The sequence below is a fragment of the Hemitrygon akajei genome, unplaced genomic scaffold, assembly GCF_048418815.1.
Source record: "Hemitrygon akajei unplaced genomic scaffold, sHemAka1.3 Scf000082, whole genome shotgun sequence".
NCBI lineage: Eukaryota > Metazoa > Chordata > Chondrichthyes > Myliobatiformes > Dasyatidae > Hemitrygon > Hemitrygon akajei.
The window spans coordinates 1,428,084-1,451,633 of record NW_027331968.1 but is presented as its reverse complement, the minus strand read 5'-3'; the positions used below and the strand labels follow the sequence as shown (position 1 = coordinate 1,451,633).

General features: G+C 46.6%; 1 protein-coding gene across 2 annotated transcripts in view; it reads left to right on the top strand.

The window, feature by feature from the left end:
* Nucleotides 1-22,930, top strand: part of LOC140722632 (NACHT, LRR and PYD domains-containing protein 3-like) — a 31,801-nt gene extending 8,871 nt beyond the window's left edge. For both annotated transcript variants that reach the window (XM_073037337.1, XM_073037336.1), the window contains exons 3-11: nt 3,472-3,564; nt 4,713-4,867; nt 6,056-6,227; nt 6,328-6,393; nt 14,374-16,111; nt 20,901-20,987; nt 21,141-21,311; nt 21,467-21,634; nt 21,798-22,930. In XM_073037337.1, the coding sequence (XP_072893438.1) occupies nt 3,504-3,564; nt 4,713-4,867; nt 6,056-6,227; nt 6,328-6,393; nt 14,374-16,111; nt 20,901-20,987; nt 21,141-21,311; nt 21,467-21,634; nt 21,798-21,885 (2,706 nt within the window). In that variant the 5' untranslated portion in view covers nt 3,472-3,503 and the 3' untranslated portion in view covers nt 21,886-22,930. The remainder of the gene's footprint in view (nt 1-3,471; nt 3,565-4,712; nt 4,868-6,055; nt 6,228-6,327; nt 6,394-14,373; nt 16,112-20,900; nt 20,988-21,140; nt 21,312-21,466; nt 21,635-21,797) is intronic.
* Nucleotides 22,931-23,550: the final 620 nt, after the last annotated feature.

Genomic DNA, 23,550 nt, shown 5'->3' with positions numbered 1-23,550 from the left:
ACACTTGTCCATGTACTCACCACAGCGCCACCAGTGGTAGGAGGAGCAAAGCAGTGGGCGCTCTCTGCTCAATCTGCCTGGGCATTCCGTCGACGCAACACTCCTGGTCCAGGACACAAGATTGGTTCCTAAAAGGGAATTGCCTGCAATACAGAGACTAGATACCATGGAGAATCCTGCTCCAGTGTACAATGCATGGAGAGCGGAAATGGACATTGTGTGACTGTGGTTGGGTGGGTGCAGGTGGATCCGGCCATGTCACGTGTTCAGTGGATAGGCCCAAGATGTTTGGAAGTGTTCACCTCAGTTTAAAAACAAAACAGTGTTCTGCTTTAAACCTCAATTAATGTTTGAGCAGCCTTCAACAGACGGTTGAGCTTTACCGGCTAAGGTAACAATTCCCTGAATCACCCACCCCACCCCACAGTCTAGAGAGGACTTACCCTCTTTCCATTGGTGCGAAGCAATGTCAGTCACTGATTACACCCAATAGCAGAGATGGACCAGCGAAGAGGGCATTACCCTCGCTGAGGACATCTCATACTCCCGCTACCAACGCCCTGTCAAAGCGGAACAAATCCCAAAGTAAATGCCCCACTTTTTGAATTATTTCAATATCCCTGCGAGGGAAGCTGGGGGTGTTTAAGAAGCTTCTCCTGCGGTCGGTGTCTGATGTATCGCTGAGAGGTAGGAGGAGACCACTCGGCCCACTGGATTGATGCCATCTCCCTGGGGAGGGAGGGAACCCAGCAGGAGGAGGAGGGAGGGTGAATTAACTGAAAGGATAAATATGGTGTGAGGGGTTGGATAGGATGGAGTCTGAGAGGTTGTTTATCCCGGTGGGGGACCAAGGAGCAGGATGGGGGAAGGAGCCCATTGACAGCGGGAAAAAGAAATGTGGGGCTTGTCTATGGAAACGTCTGAGCCCACAGTGGTGGCGAGCAGAGATATTTACTACTTCGGTGGGTAAACAGTGGGAGACTGAATGCTCATATTGTTAGTGACACGGAATTGTATAATTGCTGTTCTGTGTGTTATCTGAATGTACTTGCCTGTGATTTTGCCAAACGCTAGTGTTTCTCTGTATCTGTACCTTCCCGTACTTGCTCACTTGGCAATAAATTCAATAGGACCTGGGAAATCTCAGTGAGATTTGATTAGTGACGATCATCTTGGCACCTCAGTAGGTAAAATGTAAAGAAGATAGAACATGGAAATCTAAAGCACGTTACAGGCCATTCATCCCGCAATATTGTGTCAATCGTGTAACCTACTCCAGAGATTGACTACAATTTCCTTGCAGCATAGACCATTATTTTTATAAGCACCCTGTACCTATCTAAGAGTCTTTTAAAAGACCAAATTTTATCCACCACTACCACCGTCACTGCCAGTGCGTTCCACGCACCCACCCCTCTCTGTGTGAAAAACTTACCCCGAGGTCCGCCTTGTACCTACTTCCAAGCAGCTTAATATTATGCTCCCTCTTGTTAGGCATTTCAACCATGGGAAAAGCCTCTGGCTATAGACACAAACAAAGCCTCTCATCTTATACACCTCTGTCTGGTGTCCTTTCATCCTCCATCGCTTCAAGAAGAAAAGCCCAAGGTCACTCAACCTATTCTCATCAGGCATGCTCCCTAATCCAGACAACATCCTTGTAAATCAATGTGTTTTGTTACATCCTCAAAGAATTCAATCAGGTTTACAAGGCATGACCTGCCCTCGGCAAAGCCATGCTGACTATCCCTAATCAGACCATGTCTCTCCAAATGCTCATAAACCCTGCCTCTCAGGATCTTCTCCAAAAGTTGCCCATTACTGAAGTAACACTAACTGGTCTGTAATTTCCTGAGTTATCTCCACTCCATTTCTTGAACAAGAGAGCAACATTTGCAACCTTCAAATCCTCTGGTACTTCTCCCACCTAATTGATGATGCAACGATCATCGTCAGAGGCTTAGCAATCTCCTCCCTCGATTCCTACAGTAGCATGGGGTATATCTCGTTCAGTCCCAGTGACTTATCTAACTGAATACCTCTCAAAGGATCCAGCACATGCTCTTTCTTATAGTTCATACACTCATGTGTTTCAGTCTGCGGTAAGTCATCCCCACAATTGCCAAGGTCCTTTTCACTGGTGAATGCTGAAGCAAAATAATCAGTATCTCAAAATATTCAGATGCTCGGCAGGTTGAGAAACATCTGTTGAGAATGTAGCGGTGAGATTTAACCAAGCTGATTTGCCATTGCAGGTGACCCCCCCCCCTCGTGGATTTGTTATACTTGCATGACGCACCCTCAACTCCAATAATGATTGTTACAAACGTCGGTGATATGTATTCCATCCTTTATTAGCAATCACAAACATATAATCTTGAAGTGATAAAACTCCACTGTACCCAAGCATAAATTCATCGTATTTGAGTGGATAATAACAAAATATATGACATCGGTCAGTCCCCAGCTGTGTACTGCATGGAACAAAGCAGAAATATGTAACTGATTCCCCTTGCATTTACCACACCGTCACTGATGTGACTTGTTACCACAAAAAAAAATCATCAATACACAACGTAGAATGCAATGCTGATAGAGAACAGATACATGGCTCCTACACACAGGCTCAGCTCTGATACAGGGTCTTCTACCTGAAATATTAACATACTCTCTGTCTTTTTGAATAATTCCAGCATTCTGTTTTAATTATATTGACAATTTTTCCGAACTGACTGTTTTGGATGTATGGAATGTCGACATTGTGTTTATCAAGGTGTCATATAACTAACTATCTGATAATAGCCAGGTGAAATGCAGAAAGTAATCATAGCCGAGTTCTAGTGCTAATAATGTTCTAAAAGTCCTGCCGGAAAAATAAAACTATAATGCTTCAGGACAATGCTATGGGTGAGATTGCATTGTTTAAGATGTCAGAATGTTTCTCTATAGACTCAAGTCACATATTGTCATACAATGCCAGGCGATGTTCACTTGAAAGGAGACGGTGAGAATCAGGTGAGACTGAGAATTCTGTATAATCTAGTGATGAGAGCAATAGAAGTCTCATCGTCAGCAGAAATGTTCCAACCCACTCTGCTGTAACAGTTGTCCATAACGCCACCAGTGGTAGGAGGGCCAAAACAATGGGCACTGTCTATTCAACCTGCCTTACCATTCCATTGACACATCACTCCCGGTCCAGGGCACAAGATTGGCTCCTAAAAGGGAATTGCCTGCAATATAGGAAGTAGAGACCGTGGAGAATCCCGGCCCAGTGTACAATCCATGGAGAGTGCGGAACTGGACATTGGGTGACTGTGGGTGGATGGGCACAGGTGGACTAGGCCATGTTAAGCCTTCAGTGGACAGGCCCAAGATGTTTGGAAGTGTTTGCCTCAGTTTAAAAACAAAACAGTGTTCTCCTTTAAACCTCAATTAATGTTTGACCCTCCTGTTATTTTTTTGTTACAGAGCAGCAAAAACTGATCACATCTGTCCTCAAAATGGATCAAGGTTCGAGCAGTGGAGGAGTTCCAGTGACGTCAACATCGGGAAAGGACACGGGTATGTTGGCGAATTATTTTAATTTATAAATACTCTGCTGATTCTGCATCTGGCTTTAATTCAACACCGGCAATTCACAAAGTGTGAAAACTGAGCAGAGAGATGAGAGAGAGAGTTAACATCTCTGGGGGAAACACAGTCACCCGTGGAAGGAGTACATTTACCATCTGCTCCAGCTCCTCTAACAGATTGTGATGCACATTAAAATAGCGAGTTACTCCAGAGGACAAGACATTCTGCAGATGCTGAAAGCTTTGGGCAACACAAAGACACAAAATATTGACGAAACTCAGCAGGTCAGGCAGCATCCATGGAGAGGAATAAACATTTGACGTTTTGAGTCAGGATCATAAGGAATAGAAAGTAATGTGGCAATATCCAGCATTTTTGTCCCCTCATTTCCAGTCTGATGAAGGGCCTTGGCCCGAAACGGTTACTGTTCATTCTCCTTCGTAGATGCTGCCTGACATGCTGAGTACCTGCAGCATTTTGTGAGATATTCCAGAGATTTGCTGAGGAAGGGGTTGACTAGGCAGGCAGACAGTAACCCAGAGCAAAGCGGTGTTGATAGGCAGTAGGAAAAGAGTGATATTCATGGCTCTCTTTATTCTCAGGAATTAGCAGAGTTCTTTCCAAGGACAGGTCCCAAATAAAGACGGTATATTCCTGGGGACAGGAAAGAGCAGCCTTCAGCCGCAGGAGCGATACCCCACACCCATCCTCCCTCTCTCCACACTACCCCCGTTATCCCCATCCCACATCCCCCTCCAACCCCTCCCACCCATTCCTGCTATCCCTCCTGCCCCTTTTTCCCTGGACCCCACTCTTCTCTTAAACCTTTTCTTCCCTACCACTCCCCTTCCCTGTCCCCGTCACCCTACCACACTCACCTCCACTTTCCCCTACTCCTTGCTGTCTCCCCCACGCGCTCTCTGATTCCTTCTCCCCACCCTCCCTCTCTCCCCTGCCCCTCACTCTCCTACTCCATCTCCCTCTCCAGTACCTTCCTTCTATCCCCGTCTCCCCCCCCCCCTTATATATTTCGTACCGTGTTTGTTGACCTGGAACCCCATCTTTAGGTTCCAGATAAAGTTGCTGACCCACAGGAGGTCGGTAATGCCTTTAATGTTCCTCATTTTCTTTCACAGTGATCACCGAGCTCCTGGCAAGCTGGGAGGATTGCCAGCTGCTGCAGTTGACGGACTTCTACCGGGACAGGCTGGAGCAGGCGATGGAAGGAGGGGTGCACAGAGTGAGCCTGGCGTTAACGGCCGAGAATCAGTTCAGCAGAGAGGAACATCGGGTGAGTGGGAGAGAGAATGGGTTTGAAAATTCACACATCACAGGACTGATGGATGTTGGAACTCTGATTCATCGAATAATAAAGCATCAAGACATTTCAGAAATATATATGTATGTGTGTATATATATATATTTCTTAAAACTGTGAATTTGAAGCAATGATTGAAAGAAGTGTAAATACACCGGTGGCGGCAGAATGTTCAGAGCGAGGGGAGCAATTGTATGAGGTTGCAATAAAGGAGTTTAAATGGAAATACGGCTTAGAATCAGTTCAGTGGAGAGGAATATCGGATGAGTGGGAAGGAGAATGGGTTTGAATTTTCGCACATCAAAGCACCGATGGGTGTCGGAATTCTGACTTATTGGATATTAAATTGGATGAAGGAATAACTGGGAAATAAATACTGTACATACAATTATCAGTGATAGAAAGGGGTGAAAAGACCCCGCGGACTGGTGGGTAGCTGCTCAGTATTCAGATTGAGTTGAGCACGTAACAGTTGTGTGGTTGGGGTTGCAATATTAAATAGAAATATGATGGGATGTTTTGGCTTGGGAAGACTGTACAGCGTGACTGCAGAATGTCAGTGAGAACCGGGCCATCATTAATGGATGCCACAGGAGGTCGAGTGTGTTCTGTTCTGGGTGGAGATGATTGTATAATAATCTGTAACTGAAAACAGTGTGAATCGGGGAATACTGCCATGTTGTAATGTGTAATCACTGAATAAATCTCCACTGGGAAAGGCAAAGGAAAGGCATCAGGTGTCAGCCAGTAATCCTCTGTCATGTTGGACACTGGCGGACTGAGGAGATGAATCGCATCATCTTTTCTGCAACTTCTCTGCGACTATTCGCTCTGTTATAAAAACCCTCCTGACTTCTTTCTTCATCTGTGCTCGTTATTTTATGATTTCTGTTTTACACCGTCAAATCTGGTGAGGAATTATTTATGGATTTGGAGCCACGTCAATGAAGACCAGCCAGGATCTCATTGACTGGTGGACCAGGTTCACGGTGAATGTCCCTCCGTGTGCTCTGCACTCAGAATGTACAGTCCATGTCCAGACAGGATCAGCACCCGTCCGGGTGACTGCTCAGTCTGATCCCGTTACAGAGCACATCATTTACTTCTCATTCTCTGTGTGAATCTGTCAGTCCCCAATATGTTCACCGTTACTCTTCACAGAAAATCTCTGATCTCGTTGATAAGGGAGAGCGGGCGGACAGTTCTAAACTCCTCCTGAGCCTGGTGATGGAGAAAGGCTCCCGCGCCCGGAGGGTGATGTGGGAAACCTTTGTGAAAATGCAGATTGGTGCCCCAAAGTTGGACAAAATACTGAAGGAAATACAGATATATGGTGAGATTTTATCAGAGATTAAGTTACATTTGGATCGCAACACTGCACACTTTCCAATTTTACAAAAAATGATTTCCTCAATTTGTTCAAATTCAATCAGGTTGTGATCCTTCCCAACGACCAATTCCCGCTCAACTTTTACTAAAGATTCTCAGTGAGCTGAAAGGTAAGTGAACGTGCATTGAATATTGAAGTGTATATCACAGGAACAAGCCATTAGGCAAATAATATTGTGCCAAAAGAGCCAAGAAGTAAATCAAACATACCCAAACTATAATCTCTCCTTCTTACACCATGTCCATATCGCTCCATCCTCCTTACAACCATGTACCTATCCAAAAGTATAGGCAGCATGGAGTAAATGAGGTGCTCGAGGAATATAAAGAATGTGAAATGAATCTTAAGATAGAAATTAGAAAAGCTAAAAGGATATGAGGTTGCTTTGGCAAGTAAGGTAAAAATGAATCCAAAGGGTTTCTACAGTTATATTAATAGCAAAAAGATAGTGAGGGATAAAATTGGTCCCTTAGAGAATCAAAGTGGACAACTATGTGTGGAGCCAAAAGAGATGGGGGAGATTTTGAACAATTTCTTTTCTTCTGTATTCACTAAGGAGAAGGTTATTGAAGTGAGGAAGGTAAGGGAAACAATTAAGGTAGTTATGGAAACTATGATGATTAAAGAAGAAGTACTGGTGCTTTTAAAGAATATAAAAGTAGATAAGTCTCTGGATCCTGACAGGATATTCCATAGGACCTTGAGTGAAGTTAGTGTAGAAATATAGGGGCTCAGACAGAAATATTTCAAATGTCATTAGAAATGGGGATGGTGCCCGAGGATTGGCATATTGCTCATGTGATTCAATTTTTAAAAAAGTGTTCTAAGAGTAAACCTAGCAATTATTGGCCTGTAAGTTTGAAGTCAGTGGTGGGTAAATTAATGGAAAGTATTCTTAGAGGTGGTATATATAATTATCAGGATAGACAGGGTCTGATTCGGAACAGTAGAAGGTCATGTTTGACAAATCTTATTAAATATTTCGAAGAGGGTACTATGAAAGTTGACGAGGGCAAAGCAGTGGATGTTGTCTATTTCTACTTCAGTAAGACCTTTGACAAGGTTCCACATGGAAGGTTAGTTAGGATGTTTCAGTCGTTTGGTATTAATATTGAAGTAGTAAAATGGATTCAACAGTGGCTGGATGGGAGATGCCAGAGAGTATTGGTGGATAACTGTCAGGTTGGAGGCTGGTGATTCATGGTGTGCCTCAGGGATCTGTACTGCGTCCAATGTTGTTTGTCATATACATTAATGATCTGGATGATGGGATGGTAAATTGGATTAGAAAGTATGCAGATGATACTAAGATAGGTGACGTTGTGGATAATGAAGTAGGTTTTCAAAGCTTGTGTCAAAATTTAGGCCAGTTAGAAGAGTGGGCTGAGCGATGGCAGATGGAGTTTAATGCGGATAAGTGTGAGGTGCTAAATTTTGGTAGGACTAATCAAAATAGGACATACATGGTAAATAGTAGGGCGTTGAGGAATGCAGTAGAACAGACTGATCCAGGTATAATGGTGCATAGTTCCCTGAAGGTGGAATCTAATGTGGATAGGGTGGTGAAGAAAACTTTTGGTATGCTGGCCTTTATAAATCAGAGCATTGAGTATAGGAGTTGGGATGTAATATTAAAATTGTTTAAGGCATTGGTGAGGCCAAATTTGGAGTATTGTGTACAGTTCTGGTACCGAATTGTAGGAAAGATGTCAACAACATAGAGAGAGTACACAGGAGATTTACTAGAATGTTACCTGGGTTTCAGCACCTAAGTTACAGAGAAAGGTTGAACAAGTTAGGTGTTTATTCTTTGGAGCGTGGAAAGTTGAGGGGTACTTAATAGAGGTATTTAAAATTATGAGGGGGATGGATAGATTTGACGTGGATAGGCTTTTTCCATTGAGAGTCGGGGAGATTCAAACAAGAGGACATGAGTGAGAGTTAGGGGGCAAAAGTTTAGGGGTAACACGAGGGGGAACTTTACTCAGAGAGTAGTAACTGTGTGGAACGAGCATCCAGTAAAAGTGGTAGAGACAAGTTCGATATTATCATTTAAAAATAAGAAAATTGGATAGGTATATGAACAGGAAAGGAATGGAGGGTTTTGGACTGAGTGCATTTCGATGGGATTAGATGACAGGAAGCATTCGGCAGAGACTAGAAGGGCCAAGGTGACTTGTTTCCATGCTGCAATTGTTATATGGCTATGTGGTTACTATTCCTCATGTTGCTTGCCGAGGGAACAGACATGACAGTGAAATTCCCACACCCATTTCTGAATATGAAACAGATACACTTCCTGATTATTGAAGAACTTCATTTCTACCATTGTCACATTCTCTAAAGTAAATATGTCCACAATCAATGTTTTCCTGTGCTCCCTATCACAGCCGAATACATGGAACGGAGACCCCACACACGCCTGACAGGGTCCTGTCACACTGTGAGACCCCACACACCACCGATAGAGTCCTGACACACTGTGAGACCCCCACACACCCCGACAGAGTCATAGATATATAGAAAACTTACAGCCCAATACAGGCCCTTCGGCCTACAATGCTGAGCCGAACATGTCCTTACTTTAGAAATTACCTATGGTGACCCATCGCCCTCTATTTTTCTAAGCCCCATGTAACCATAATAGAGAATATTATGATCTCATAACTTGGCTGGAGAAGTCTGAACACAGAATCTAAGGTACTAAGTTACATTTGTTTTCCAAATCAGTTACGATTGATTTTCATAGATACAACTATATCTGAGTCAACATTATCAAAATGTGATAATGAAGTTATCAATACTTTTCTCGTGTGTAAGGCAATTCTAATCTGAATGGACCTGACTATAAAACACAGCAATTTTTTCTCAGCACCCTGACACACAATAATTAATTTTGATTTGATCCCCTTTTCACTTTTGATCTTTGACTGCAGTGTTTCAATTACATTTATAAAATAGTAAGGTGATTGATTCCTATTTATATTGATCAAACAACCAATGGTAGAAAGTGATCAAAAATTGAAAGTTTATATCAGTCCTAATTTTAAAAAAAACATGAATGACACTAGTGTTGCAGATTCATGTAATTAAGTTATGGAAAGCATGTATTGCCATTCCCTATTTGTCCTTGAGCACTTTTTAAACACCTTTTTTTGTCAATGTACAGTACTTCCACAGTGCTGATAGAGAGTTCCCAAGGATGGGAGAAGATTAATTAATGGGTAAATATGGGTGAATTGAAAAAAAATCTACATTTGACGAGCTTGCTACCCGTAGATGGCATTATGAGTTTGGAAGATACGTAAAGTGCTTATAAATAGTATCCAATAGACAATACACAATAGACAGTAGGTGCATGAGTAGGCAATTCGGCCCTTCTAGCCAGCACCGCCATTCACTGTGATCATGGCTGATCATACACAGTACCCCGTTCCTGCCCACTCCCCATATCCCTTGACCCCGCTATCTATAAGAGCTCTATCTAACTCTCTCTTGATTGCATCCAGAGACTTGGCCTCCACTGCCTTCTGGGGCAGAGCATTCCACATATCCACCACTCTCTGGGTGAAAAAGTTTTTCCGCATATCACTTCTAAATGGCCTACCCCTTATTCTTAAACTGTGGCCTCTAGTTCTGGACTCACCCATCAGCGGGAACATGCTTCCAGCCTCCAGCGTGTCCAATCCCTTAATAATTTTATATGTTTCAATCAGATCCCCTCTCATCCTTCTAAATTCCAGTGTATACAAGCCCAGTCGCTCCAATCTTTCAAGATATGACAGTCCCGCCATTCCGGGAATTAACCTTGTGAACCTACGCTGCACTCCCTCAATAGCAAGAATGTCCTTCCTCAAATTTGGAGACCAAAACTGCACACAGTACTCCAGGTGGGGTCTCACCAGGGCCCTGTACAGCTGCAGAAGGACCTCTTTATTCCTATACTCAATTCCTCTTGTTATAAAGGCCAGCATGCCATTCACTCCCTTGGCAGTTTTCATGTTTTATTGTTTTACAACACTGAATCACAGTAGATCCAATTTGACCTCAACAAAAAAAAAAATAGAAATCTACAATACATTACAGGCCCTTCGGCCCACAAAGTTGTGCCGACCATATAACCTACTCTAGAAACTGCCAAGAACTTCTCTACTGCATAGCCCTCTGTTTTTTCGAAGCTCCATGTACCTATTTAAGAGTCTCTTAAAATACCCTATTGTATCTGCTTCTGCAAATGTCGCTCTCAGTGTATTCGATGCACCCACCAATCTGTGTGGAAAAACCTACCCCTGACCTCTCCCTTCTAACTAATTCTAAGCACCTTAAAACTATGCCTCCTTGTGTTAGCCATTTCAGCTCCGGGAAAGAGTCTCTTGTTATCCACATGATCAATGCCTGTCATCATCTTGTACAACTCTATAAGGTCAGCTATCATCCTCTGTTGCTCTATCACAAGTTCACTTAACCTATTCTCATCAAGTATGCCCTCCAATCCAGGCAACATCCTTGTATCCTTGTAAACCTCCTCTACACGCTGGTCCTGAAACACTGTGAGACCCCACACACCCCCTTTAGGGTCATAACCCACTGTGAGACCTCACATACATATGGCAGTGTCCTGACACAGTATGAGACTGCACATACCCCTGACGGGGTCCTGTCACACTGTGAGACCAGATCTTATCAGGGAGATTAATGTAATTGAACCCTTAGGAGGCAACTAGGTACTGCACAAAAGAAAAGGATATGCAATGTAATGTAGCAAAAGTGAGTGGGAAGTTAGTTGATTGGGAAGCTTTGAAAATCTAGTAAAAGGCAACAAAAAACATAAAAAGCATAAAGAAGGGATGAAGGCAAAAGAATTGAAATTATCGGGGAACACACAGAAAATGATGGAGAGACTCAGCAGACCAGGCAGCATCTATGGAGAAAGTACAGTTAACATTTCGGGCCGAGAACATCCGGTGGGACTGGAGGAAAAAAAACGCTGAGGAGTTGGTTTGAAAGGTGGAGGGTGGGGTGGGAGGGGAGAGAGAACCGCCAGGCGATATATGAAATTTGGAGGGGGAGGGATGAGCAAAGAGCTAGGAAGTTGGTTAGTGAAAGAGTCAGAAGGCCATGGAAGAAAGGAGAAAGGGGCTGGAGAGAGCACCAGAGGGACGCGTAGTTGATCTCGGAGTGGCCTCTTGTATTTCGGTGAGACCCCACGTAGATTGAGAGACCGTTTCACCGAGCATCTATGCTCTGTCCGCCAGAACAGGCGGGATCTCCCTGTGGCCACCCATTTTATTTCCACTTCCCATTCCCATTCTGATACGTCAGTCCATGGCCTCCTCCAATGTCGGGATAAGGCCACACTCAGGTTGGAGGAACAACACCTTGTGTTCCGTTTGAGTAGCCTCCAACCTGATGGCATGAACATCGATTTCTCAAACTTCCAGTAAAGGTTGCTCTCCCCCTTCACCGTTCCCCATGCACTCGTACTTCTCACGTTATCTCCTTCCCTGTCATCGCCTCCCTCTGGTGCACACCCCCCCCCCCAACCTTTTCTATCTTCCAGGGCCGTCTGCCTGTCAAGAATCAACTTCCTAGCTCTTTGTGTCATCCCTTCCCCTCCACGTTTCACCTATCGCCTGGTATGTGTCTCTCTCCTCCACCCACCCCCACCTTTCAAAACTACTCTTCAGCTTTTTGTCTCTGGTCTTGCCGAAGGATCTCGTCCCGAAACGTGAACTGTTCCATAGATGCTGCCTGGCCTGCTGAATTACTCCGGCATTTTGTGTGTGTTGCTTGGATTTCCAGCATCTGCAGATTTCCTCTTGTTTGTGAAATTATAGGCCAGTTAGCCTAACATAAGTGATTGGGAAACTGTTGGAGTCTGTATATTATTTTAAATTACTATGATTGCACATTGCACATTCAGATGGAGACGTAATGTAAAGATTTTTACTCCTCATGTATGTGAAGGATGTAAGAAATATAGTCAATTCTATTCAATACAATTATTAATGTTCAAGTTTCGAGGTATTTGGAGCCTAATGATAAAATAAGTCAAAGTCAGCATAGTTTATATGAAGGGAAATCGTGCTTTACGAATTTGCTAGAGTTGATTGAGTAAACTCCAAATAAGGTGGACACAGGAGAGGCAGTGGATGTCATGTACTTGGATTTTCAGAAGGTGTTTGATATGTTGCCATACATGATATTAAGGCTGCTTAATAAGATAAAATCCGATAGCGTTACAGGAATGTTACTGGCATGGATAGCAAAATGGATGGCAGGCAGGAAGCAGGAAGTGGGAATAAAATGAACCTTTTTTGTTTTGCTGCCGGTGACTAATGATTTTCCTCAGGGATCAGTATTGGGACCGCAACTTTTCACATTGTTTGTCAATGATTTAGATAATGGAATTGATGGCTTTGTGGCAAACTTTGTTGATGATACTAAGATAGGTGAAGGGGTAGTTAGTGCTGAGGAAGCAATGCGATTGCAGCAAGACTTAAACAAATTGGAAGAATGGGCAAAATATGGCAGATGGAATATTGTGTTGGAAAATGTATGACAGTGCATTTTGGTAAAAGGAATAATAGTGCAGACTGTTATCGAAATGAGGAGAATGTTTAAACATCACAGTTTAATGTGGCATCATGCTGGCACAAACGTTGTGGGCCGAAGGGCTTATTCCTGTGCTGTTCTGTGTTCTATGCAGGTCCTGTGACAGCTGAAATTCTGAACCACCTGCTATTGAAATTCCTCAGTCTCATGCTCTCTTCACCACCCGACCTGTAAACGGCATGGTTTTCAAACTTGTATTTAACATCACAGACCAGTAGCATCTCCCCTTTCTCCCCTTTCCACAGACGTTGTCTGACCTGTACTCACATCTACACTTCCCGTCCTTCTACAGCTGTGCTGCAGAGGGCAAGCCAGCATACTGCATAACTGTGCTGGACTGGAAGGCTCTACAACCGGTAGTCAAAATTGCCCAACGCATCACCGGCACCCCCAGCCTATCTTCCATCAGGGACGTATAAAAAGAAAGCTCCGGAAAAGGGACAGGAGCTTCAGGAAGGATCCCACCTATCCTGCCTGTGGGCTGTTTGCCCCTCTCCCATGAGGGAGGAAGCTACGTAGCATCCACAGCAGGACCACCAGACTTAAAATCGGTTAGTTTCCTCAAGCAGTAAGACTGATCAACACCTCCAATGACTAAGCCACCCCTCCACAACCAACAACCCCACCTACCCCCAGCACGGTTTGAAAATTGTCTGTCAAGACCACCTGGTTTCAGAGTGACTCCTGTATCGAGTGCATTCATGTTTATTGTGTTTTTCATTGCGTTCTTTATCTGAGTTTTTGTGCTGCATCAGATCCGGAATAATAATTATTTCCTTCTCCTTTACAATTGCGTATCTTGAATCTTGAATCTGTTGAGTATTTGCAACACATACTCTTTCAGAGACAGGACACTGCAGATCCGCCGTGTCAAACCATTTTCTGGAAGAACTCAGTGAGCTGAGCAGCGTCTGTGATGATGGAAGGGGTGAATTGTCTGTGTTTTGTGTCAAAATGTTGACTGTCTCAATCTCCTGAACAAGACATTGACATTTTCTCCCCCAATCACCCACCCACAGTGCACGTGCTGATCAACAAATACACTTTGTACGCTGGATCAGTAATGGTGGGAGGGGGAGCTGTGATTCTCCTTTGACAGAATACCCACTACCCTTTTCTCCATCTCCCCACGCACCATATCAGCACTGGGGAATAGACGTTCCTTCCAGCGGAACAATGATAACTGTGGCTGTAGTGAGAGGGTGTCCAGTACGGGACAGTCGGGGTCAGTAAACTACCAGGGAAATACTCACCTTCACAACACAATTAATGTGGAAATGTGATAATCTGATATTTATCTAGACCAGGCCTCTCTGGCCAGTCAGGGGTCTGTTAATCAAATTTACTCTACTGTACGAACATCCATTGATGAATCCAATTAATACAATAGCTGTGAGCTAACTCTTGTGTGCTTAAATACTGAGTTCTGAGTTGAGGCATCTAACAGTTTGTCCACTGTCTGTTCCCATGGAAGATGTTCAACAGAAACACAAGGAGACTCTGCGGGCACAAACTGAAACACTGAGAGTGAACACGATCCTGCTGAGGGAGAAGGTGAAGGTTTTCCAGCTGGTTGATCGATACGCTGAACTCACAGTCATTTCCACTGTTCGAGATCGGAGACTGGTGGAACACGAGCTGCTAGCAAGAGGCAGAGACCACGAGGAGTGGAGAGAACAGCAATTCTGCAGAGAGCTGGAGAAAATCACGACGGATCATTTGTTCCAGAGCAGCTTTTCCCGGAGTAACTCTGAATCTGGGAGTTCAGCAGCAGTGGCCGGAGTCCCGGGGATCGGGAAAACAACAATGGTACAAAAGATTGTTTATGACTGGGTCATGGGGAAAATATACCAACAATTCCAGTTTGTCTTCAGTTTCAAATTCCGGGATTTAAACTCCATTGACGGCAGAATAAATCTGAAGGAACTGATTCTGCATCAGTATCCTTACTTTGGGAATATCCTGAGAGAGGTCTGGAAGAACCCACAGGGATTGCTGTTTATATTCGATGGTTTGAATGAATTCAAACACAGAATCGATTTTGCTGACAGTCGGAGAGATACAGAACCCAAGCACCAGTGCCCAGATCCCGAGTGGTGGTGTGAAGTGTCGGACATTGTGTACAATTTAATCCAGGGCAAGCTGCTCCCAGGGTGTTCAGTGCTGGTGACCACCCGCCCCACTGCGTTACATTTATTGGAAAAGGCTGAGATCAGTATCCGGGCTGAAATCCTGGGATTTTCTGGTGAGGAACGGAAGGAATATTTCTTCAGGTATTTTGAAGATCAGACGGTGGCGGCAGCTGTTTTCAGACATGTGAAGGAGAACGAGATCCTGTACACCATGAGCTACAACCCCTCCTACTGCTGGATCCTTGCTCTGGCACTGGGCCCCTTCTTCACACAAAGAGTCAGGGACCCACAGCGAGTTCCCAAGTCCATCACCCAAATATATTCCTACTATATTTACAACATCCTGAGAAACCACAGCCGTGAGATTGAGAACCCCCGTGATGTGTTACTCAGGGTTGGTCAGATGGCCTTCAGAGGAGTGTCCGAGAAGACGATTGTGTTTACAGATGGAGATTTGATGAACTACAACCTGCAGCCTTCCCAGTTCCTGTCCGGGTTCCTGATGGAGCTTTTGGAGAGAGAGGATTCTGCCCGGTGTGTGGTGTACACATTCCCACACCTCACCATCCAAGAGTTTGCAGCTGCAGTCGCACTATTCCTGAATCCACATCCCGGGGATATCCCGAAATTCCTCACTGGAGCCCACAATGCCACAGATGGGCGATTTGAGGTATTTCTCCGTTTTGTTGCTGGACTCTCCAACCCAATGACAGTTCGGGGCCTGGAGGAGTTTCTGGGTCCATTTCCTCATCAGACAACCTGCCGCGTGATTGACTGGGTGAAGGAGGCGGTTATACACCAGATAAATATCTCTGCTGGTGAAGATGATACAAGGAACCTCCTGAACACATTGCACTATCTGTTTGAGTCTCAGAATCGTGGACTGGCTCAGGCCGCACTGGGATCTGTGAAAAAACTTTCATTCAGTGAAATGCAACTGTCCCCGATTGACTGCGCGGTCCTGTCTAATGTCATCGGATTCTGTGTTACAATAAAACACCTTGATTTTTGGAACTGCCGCATTCACTTTGAAGGAATACAGCGGCTGGGATCTGGGCTGTACAAGTGCCAGGAGTTGAGGTAACCAGATTTCTGTCTCACTCTGAAATGTGAAACTGTTCCATTGTGTTGTTTCAATGCGAAGGAAATTGGGTAAAATCGGAGTAAATCAGAATGCGAAAATTTGTGACAAATGACCAGGGGACTGGTCAGTAATTCCACAGGGACAGGAAGGTTCTGTGGTTCTTTGTGATGGGAATTGGAGACTCCATCAGATCACGAACAACATCCATTCGCTTAATGGTAGTAAATCACAGGATTGGCCGTGTTTCTCGCTCCCTGTGACACGTCCATTGACATTGTTCCTTCTCAATGTTAATGACAACTAGACCGACACAAACTGTAAGCGGGTGTGTAGGAACTTCCCACCATTTTCACATTGACAAGAGAGTGTGAGCTGTCTTTCCCAGTGAGAGCTTTAGAAATGCTGCTGTGAGTTTGTCCTCCTCTGCCCTTCCCTGTGAGAGACTATCTCCATCACTCCACCTGTGTGACTTTTCTCAATCCCCGATACCCAGTCACCAAGTGGGCATCTTTTCTTCTGATTGTGGACCTCAGTTTAGACCAATCTCTCCCGAGGAACTACTTCTGCATCAGCTCCTCTTGTGGGACCAACTTTTCTCAACACTATACTCCTGTGGTATCTCTGTGCACACTTCCATTCCCACTGTGCGATCTCTCTGCATAAGTCCATTCCTCCTGTGCATTCATTTCTCCCTATCCTTCTGTCGGGTCTCTCTTCCCCACCCCATTTCCCCTGTGGATGGTCTCTCTTCATCCTCTCCCTTCCCTCTGTGGGGATCTCTCTTCAACATCCCCTTCCTGTTGTCAGCTCTCTTCCCCGTCCGCCTCCCCTTGTGATATTTCTAATCTCCACCCCCATTACCCTTGTGGGAACTCTTCTCGAATCTCCTTCCTCCGAAGGGATCTCAATTTCCTCTCCCCATTTTTCGATCTGCCTTCCCCATCTCGTTCCTCCAGTGGGATCTTTATTCCCTAACTCCTTCTTCCTGTCGGGATCACTTCCCCATCCCCTTTCTTCTGTCGGGTTAACCCTTGCTAATTCCCTTCCTCCTGTGGGGATCACTTCCCCATCCCCCTTCCACTGTCGGGTTCTCCCTTGCTCATTTCCTTCCACCTGTGGGGATCACTTCCCTATCCCCTTTCCTCTGTCGGGTTCTCCCTTGCTCATTCCCTTCCTCCTGTGGGGATCACTTCCCCTTCCCCTTCCTCTGTCGGGTTCTCCCTTGCTCATTCCCTTCCTCCTGTCGCGATCACTTCCCATCCCCTTTCCTCTGTCGGGTTCTCCCTTGCTCATTCCCTTCCTCCTGTGGCGATCACTTCCCCATCCCCCTTCCACTGTCGGGTTCTCCCTTGCTCATTTCCTTCCACCTGTGGGGATCACTTCCCCATCCCCTTTCCTCTGTCGGGTTCTCCCTTGCTCATTCCCTTCCTCCTGTGGGGATCACTTCCCCATCCGCTTTCCTCTGTCGGGTTCTCCCTTGCTCATTCCCTTCCTCCTGTGGCGATCACTTCCCTATCCCCCTTCCTCTGTCGGGTTCTCCCTTGCTCATTCCCTTCCTCCTGTCGGGATCACTTCCCCATCCCCCTTCCTGTGTCAGATTCTCCCTTGCTCATTCCCTTCCTCCTGTGGGGATCACTTCCCCATCCCCCTTACTCTGTCGGGTTCGCCCTTGCTCATTCCTTTAATCCTGTGGGGATCACTTCCCCATCCCCCTTTCCTCTGTCGGGTTCTCCCTTGCTCATTCCCTTCCTCCTGTCGGGATCACTTCCCTATCCCCCTTCCTCTGTCAGGTTCTCCCTTGCTCATTCCCTTCCTCCTGTAGGGATAACTTCCCCATCCCCCTTCCTGTGTCAGTTTCTCCCTTGCTCATTCCCTTCCTCCTGTGGGGATCACTTCCCCATCCCCTTTTCTCTGTCGGGTTCTCCCTTGCTCATTCCCTTCATCCTGTGGGGATCACTTCCCCATCCCCCTTCCTTTGTCGGGTTCTCCCTTGCTCATTCCCTTACTCCTGTGGGGATCACTTCCCCATCCCCCTTTCCTCTGTCGGGTTCTCCCTTGCTCATTCCCTTCCTTCTTTGGGGATCACTTCCCTATCCCCCTTCCTCTGTAGTGTTCCCCCTTGCTCATTCCCTTCCTCCTGTCGGGATCACTTCCCCATCCCCCTTTCCTCTGTCAGGTTCACCCTTGCTCATTCCCTTCCTCCTGTCGGGATCACTTCCCTATCCCCCTTCCTCTGTCGGGTTCTCCCTTGCGCATTCCCTTCCTCATGTCGGGATCACTTCCCCATCACCCTTCCTCTGTCGGGTTCTCCCTTGCTCATTCCCTTCCTCCTGTGGTTCACTTCCCATCCTCCTTCCTCTGTCAGGTTCTCCCTTACTCATTCCCTTCCTCCTGTGTGTTTCACTTCCCATCCCCCTTCCTCTGTCAGGTTCTCACTTGCTCATTCCCATCCTCCTGTGGGGATCACTTCCCCATCCCCTTTCCTCTGTCGGGTTCTCCCTTGCTCATTCCCTTCCTCCTGTGGGGATCACTTCCCCATCCCCTTTCCTGTGTCAGGTTCTCCCTTGCTCATTCCCTTCCTCCTGTCGCGATCACTTCCCATCCCCCTTCCTCTGTCAGGTTCTCCCTTGCTCATTCCCTTCCTCCTGTGGGGATCACTTCCCCATCCCCCTTCCTCTGTCGGGTTCTCCCTTGCTCATTCCCTTCCTCCTGTCGCGATCACTTCCCATCCCCCTTCCTCTGTCAGGTTCTCCCTTGCTCATTCCCTTCCTCCTGTGGGGATCACTTCCCCATCCCCTTTCCTCTGTCGGGTTCTCCCTTGCTCATTCCCTTCCTCCTGTGGGGATCACTTCCCCATCCCCCTTCCTCTGTCGGGTTCTCCCTTACTCATTCCCTTCCTCCTGTGGGGATCACTTCCCTATCCCCCTTCCTCTGTCGGGTTCTCCCTTGCTCATTCCCTTCCTCCTGTGGGGATCACTTCCCATCCCCCTTCCTCTGTCGGGTTCTCCCTTGCTCATTCCCTTACTCCTGTGGGGATCACTTCCCCATCCCCCTTTCCTCGGTCGGGTTCTCCCTTGCTCTTTCCCTTCCACCTGTCGGGATCACTTCCCTATCCCCCTTCCTCTGTCAGGTTCTCCCTTGCTCATTTCCTTCCTCCTGTGGGGATCACTTCCCCATCCCCCTTCCTCTGTCAGGTTCTCACTTGCTCATTCCCTTCCTCCTGTCGGGATCACTTCCCTATCCCCCTTCCTCTGTCAGGTTCTCCCTTGCTCATTCCCTTCTTCCTGTGGGGATCACTTCTCCGTCCCCTTCCTCTGTCCGGTTCTCACTTGCTCATTCCCTTCGTCCTGTGTGGATTACTTCCCCATCCCCCTTCCTGTGTCAGGTTCTCCCTTGCTCATTCCCTTCCTCCTGTCGGGATCACTTCCCCATCCCCCTTCCTCTGTCGGGTTCTCCCTTGCTCATTCCCTTCCTCCTGTCGCGATAACTTCCCCATCCCCCTTCCTCTGTCAGGTTCTCCCTTGCTTATTCCCTTCCTCCTGTTGGGATCACTTCCCATCCCCTTTCCTCTGTCGGGTTCTCCCTTGCTCATTCCCTTCCTCCTGTCGGGATCACTTCCCTATCCCCCTTCCTCTGTCGGGTTCTCCCTTGCGCATTCCCTTCCTCCTGTCGGGATCACTTTCCCATCCCTCTTTCATCTGTCGGGTTCTCCCTTGCTAATTCCCTTCCTCCTGTCGGGATCACTTCCCCATCCCCCTTCCTCTGTCGGGTTCTCCCTTGCTCATTCCCTTCCTCCTGTGTGGTTCACTTCCCATCCCCCTTCCTCTGTCAGGTTCTCACTTGCTCATTCCCTTCCTCCTGTGGGGATCACTTCCCCATCCCCTTTCCTCTGTCGGGTTCTCCCTTGCTCATTCCCTTCCTCCTGTGGGGATCACTTCCCCATCCCGCTTCCTCTGTCAGATTCTCCCTTGCTCATTCCCTTCCTCCTGTGGGGATCACTTCCCCATCCTGCTTCCTCTGTCAGATTCTCCCTTGCTCATTCCCTTCCTCCTGTCGGGATCACTTCCCCATCCCCTTTCCTCTGTCGGGTTCTCCCTTGCTCATTCCCTTCCTCCTGTGGGGATCACTTCCCCATCCCCTTTCCTCTGTTGGGTTCTCCCTTGCTCATTCCCTTCGTCCTGCGGGGTTCTCTCTTGCCCATCCCCATCCCTCCAATAGGAATCTCTCTTCCGCATTCCGCTTTCTCCTCTGGAGTCTCTCTTCCCCATTTCCATTCCTGTTGTGTAGAGTCACTGTTCCTCACCTCCTTCATCCTGTGGGATCTCTCTTCCCCATCTCCCTTCATCCTCTCGGGATCACTCTTCCTCTTTCCCCATCACCCTATGGGGATCCCTGTTCCTCGTTCCCCTTCCTCCTGTGGGGACCATTTTTCCCAGCACTTTTCCTGTGGTGCGGGTCTCTGCGCGCATCTCCCATGGAGATTTTCCCACCCGCAATTCTTCCTCTCGGAGGGACGATCTCTCACCCTTCAACCCTGGCCCTTCCGACATTCTCACATCAGGAACACTATTCTAACTGTTGGGGAAGGAGACAGAATATGGGAAATTACAGAGTCACATTGACAGTAAATTATTGGCATTCCGTAGTGAAATTTGACAGTAGTGGGAATCCCAATCAGTGATATACTGAAGCGCTTCATGTTTCTAGAAATATCCGAATGACAGATATTCCCTCATACCCACGGTTTCAATCTCTTTGTTCATTAGTTTTTCTCTTTGTGTTTAGACTTGGGGGTAATGACCTGGGAGATTCAGGAGTGAAACTGGTGTCTACGGCTCTGAGGAACCCGGAGTGTAAAATACAGAAACTGCGGTAAGTACCAGACTGTTGGAGATTGTGTTTACAGTCACTTGGTGTCAGAAATTGAACATCAAGCTGATCAGTAATTGTGTTACTGATAAACACTGGGGATTTCCGATGTCTCCTGTCTGTGTGTCCTTCACTCTCACTCTCTCTCAACCCCAGGCTGAACGATGTTGGCCTCACAGGGTCTGGTGCCGAGGATCTCGCCTCCACTCTCAGTGCAAACTGTACACTTACAGAGTTGAACCTGAGTACTAATAAACTGGGAGATTCAGGAGTGAAACTGATGGCTGAGGCTCTTGGAAACCCGGAGTGTAAAATACAGAAACTGTGGTAAGTACTAGACTGTGGGAGTTTGTGTTTACAGTCACTGCGAGTCTGACATTTGACATTGATATGATCAGTAATTGTGTTACAGATAAGCACTAGGGATTTGTATTGTGTCCTGTCTCTCTGTGTCCTTCACCCTCACTTTCTCTCATCTCCAGGCTGTGGAAAGTTGGTCTCACGGATTCTGGTGCCGAGGATCTTGTCTCGGCTCTCAGTGGAAACCAATCACTGACGGAGCTGGACCTGAGATTAAACTCGCTTACGGACCGATCTGTCCCTGCTCTCCGTCACCTAATACTGGCCGTCCCAAGTCTGGCTTATATTGAGTGAGTATTCTTGTTAATGCTCAGTGTGATAAAATATCAGTGGATCCGCGGGTTCACCAGTGATATTTGTTTGTCAGCGTTGCTGAAATATTAACCCCAGCCCGCTGTTAGAGTCACTGTTGTATTATTTGTTTATTTCCCTGTATTCTTCCCTCTGTTTCAGGCTGTGGAGAAATCACTTCAGTGAGACTGGGGAGATGGAACTGAAGTCTCTGCAGGAACTCAGACCTGGACTGACAGTGAACTTGTGAACATCTGAATGAATGAACAACCCCACCCAAGGGATGGGGACATTTTGGTCGATTCCTCACCATCCCCTTTAACGACAATGCTTCAGGTTTAATTCCCAATGGTTCTAACGGGTCACGTTTCCAACCAAGCACTCTCTGATGTTGGAGATGTTACCGCAGGCATGTAATTCCGCTTTGTGACCAGCGGCACTATTTCTGCTGGATGTCCCGGTCCGAGAGTTCATTTAAGTGAGGCCTTGGGGAAATACACAGATAGAAGAGGCGGGGCACAGTCTGGGACACCAGTGTCTGGGGTGGGAATATCCTGAGAGAGAACACTTTTGCTCACTATGCTGAGGACAATACATTTAGAAGTCTGGCCGACGTCATGATAATAAATGGATAAATACCTTGGTAGCGACCCTGGAACTGCAGCGATCTCCGACACTGTCCTGAGATGTGATTTTATAATCATCGGTTTCCTGAAGCGGAGTGATGGTGAGAAACGGGACTGGTTATTCAATCTGTTACTCGTTGTCAATGGTCAGTTAATTGTGTGTGAATCTGAGTGAATCAGGAACAGCTTATTTATTTCCGCAAGTTAGCAGGTTACACGTTGTTTAATTTACATTTACATTTGTCATGTGTGTTGGCGCGTGGCCTAGTGGACAAGGCATGGGACTAGTAAACTGAAGGTCACTGTTTCGAGCCTCCGCTGAGGCAGCGTGTTGGTGTCCTTGAGCAACGTACTTAACACATTGCTCTGTGGCACCGGGGCCTAGTGGACAAGGCATCGGACTAGTAACCTGAAGGTCACTGTTTCGAGCCTCCGCTGAGGCAGCGTGTTGGTGTCCTTGAGCAACGCAGTTAACACATTGCTCTGTGGCACCGGGGCCTAGTGCCCTTCCCTTGGACAACATCGGTGGCGTGGAGAGGGGACGGCTTGCAGCCTGGTCTCCCATCAAAAAACCCTGGAAAAGAAACCTTCCAAGGCGCAAATCCATGGTCTCATGAGACTAACGGATGACTATTATTATGATGAAATCAATAAACTGCTGTAATTTGATTTGTGTTGGACTTGATTTGAGTTTGCTCGGGAACCCCATCACCCACAGCGATCCAGAGCTTCTCGCAGAGGCACAGCTGAGGCGGAGGGAGGTTTGCTACCCAGGATCACGTAACCCCCACAGCACCTACGCTGATCCCGCGCTTTCCTCGCCCCTGCCCCCCTCACATTTTCATTGTTCCCGCCCCCACTCTTTCCTCGCTCTCGCTACCGCGCTTTCTTCCCGTCCGCCCCGCGCTCCCAAACTCTGCCCACGTCTTAAACACGACACAGCCTAAACCCTGTCTTTTCTGCCATCCCTTTGCCTATCTGATAGTCCCTTAAATGTTTTGAATGTATCTGCCTCAATCACCAATCTCCGCAGTGCTTCCAGACACATGCATCTTTTTGTAGAAATAAAATATCCCCCGAAACCTTTTTCCATGCCGTAACCTTGCCTATTTTAACATCTCTTAAAGGTTCCCAATGAATCTGCCTCTACCACCACCTCACACCAGCAGTCTGTGTAAAAAAAAACCCTGCACCTCACATGTCCTTTGGAATTACCCCCATCTCACCTTTAAAATGTGCCCTCTGTTATTTGACATTTCAACCGTGGGGAAAATACTGTCTTTCTGGTA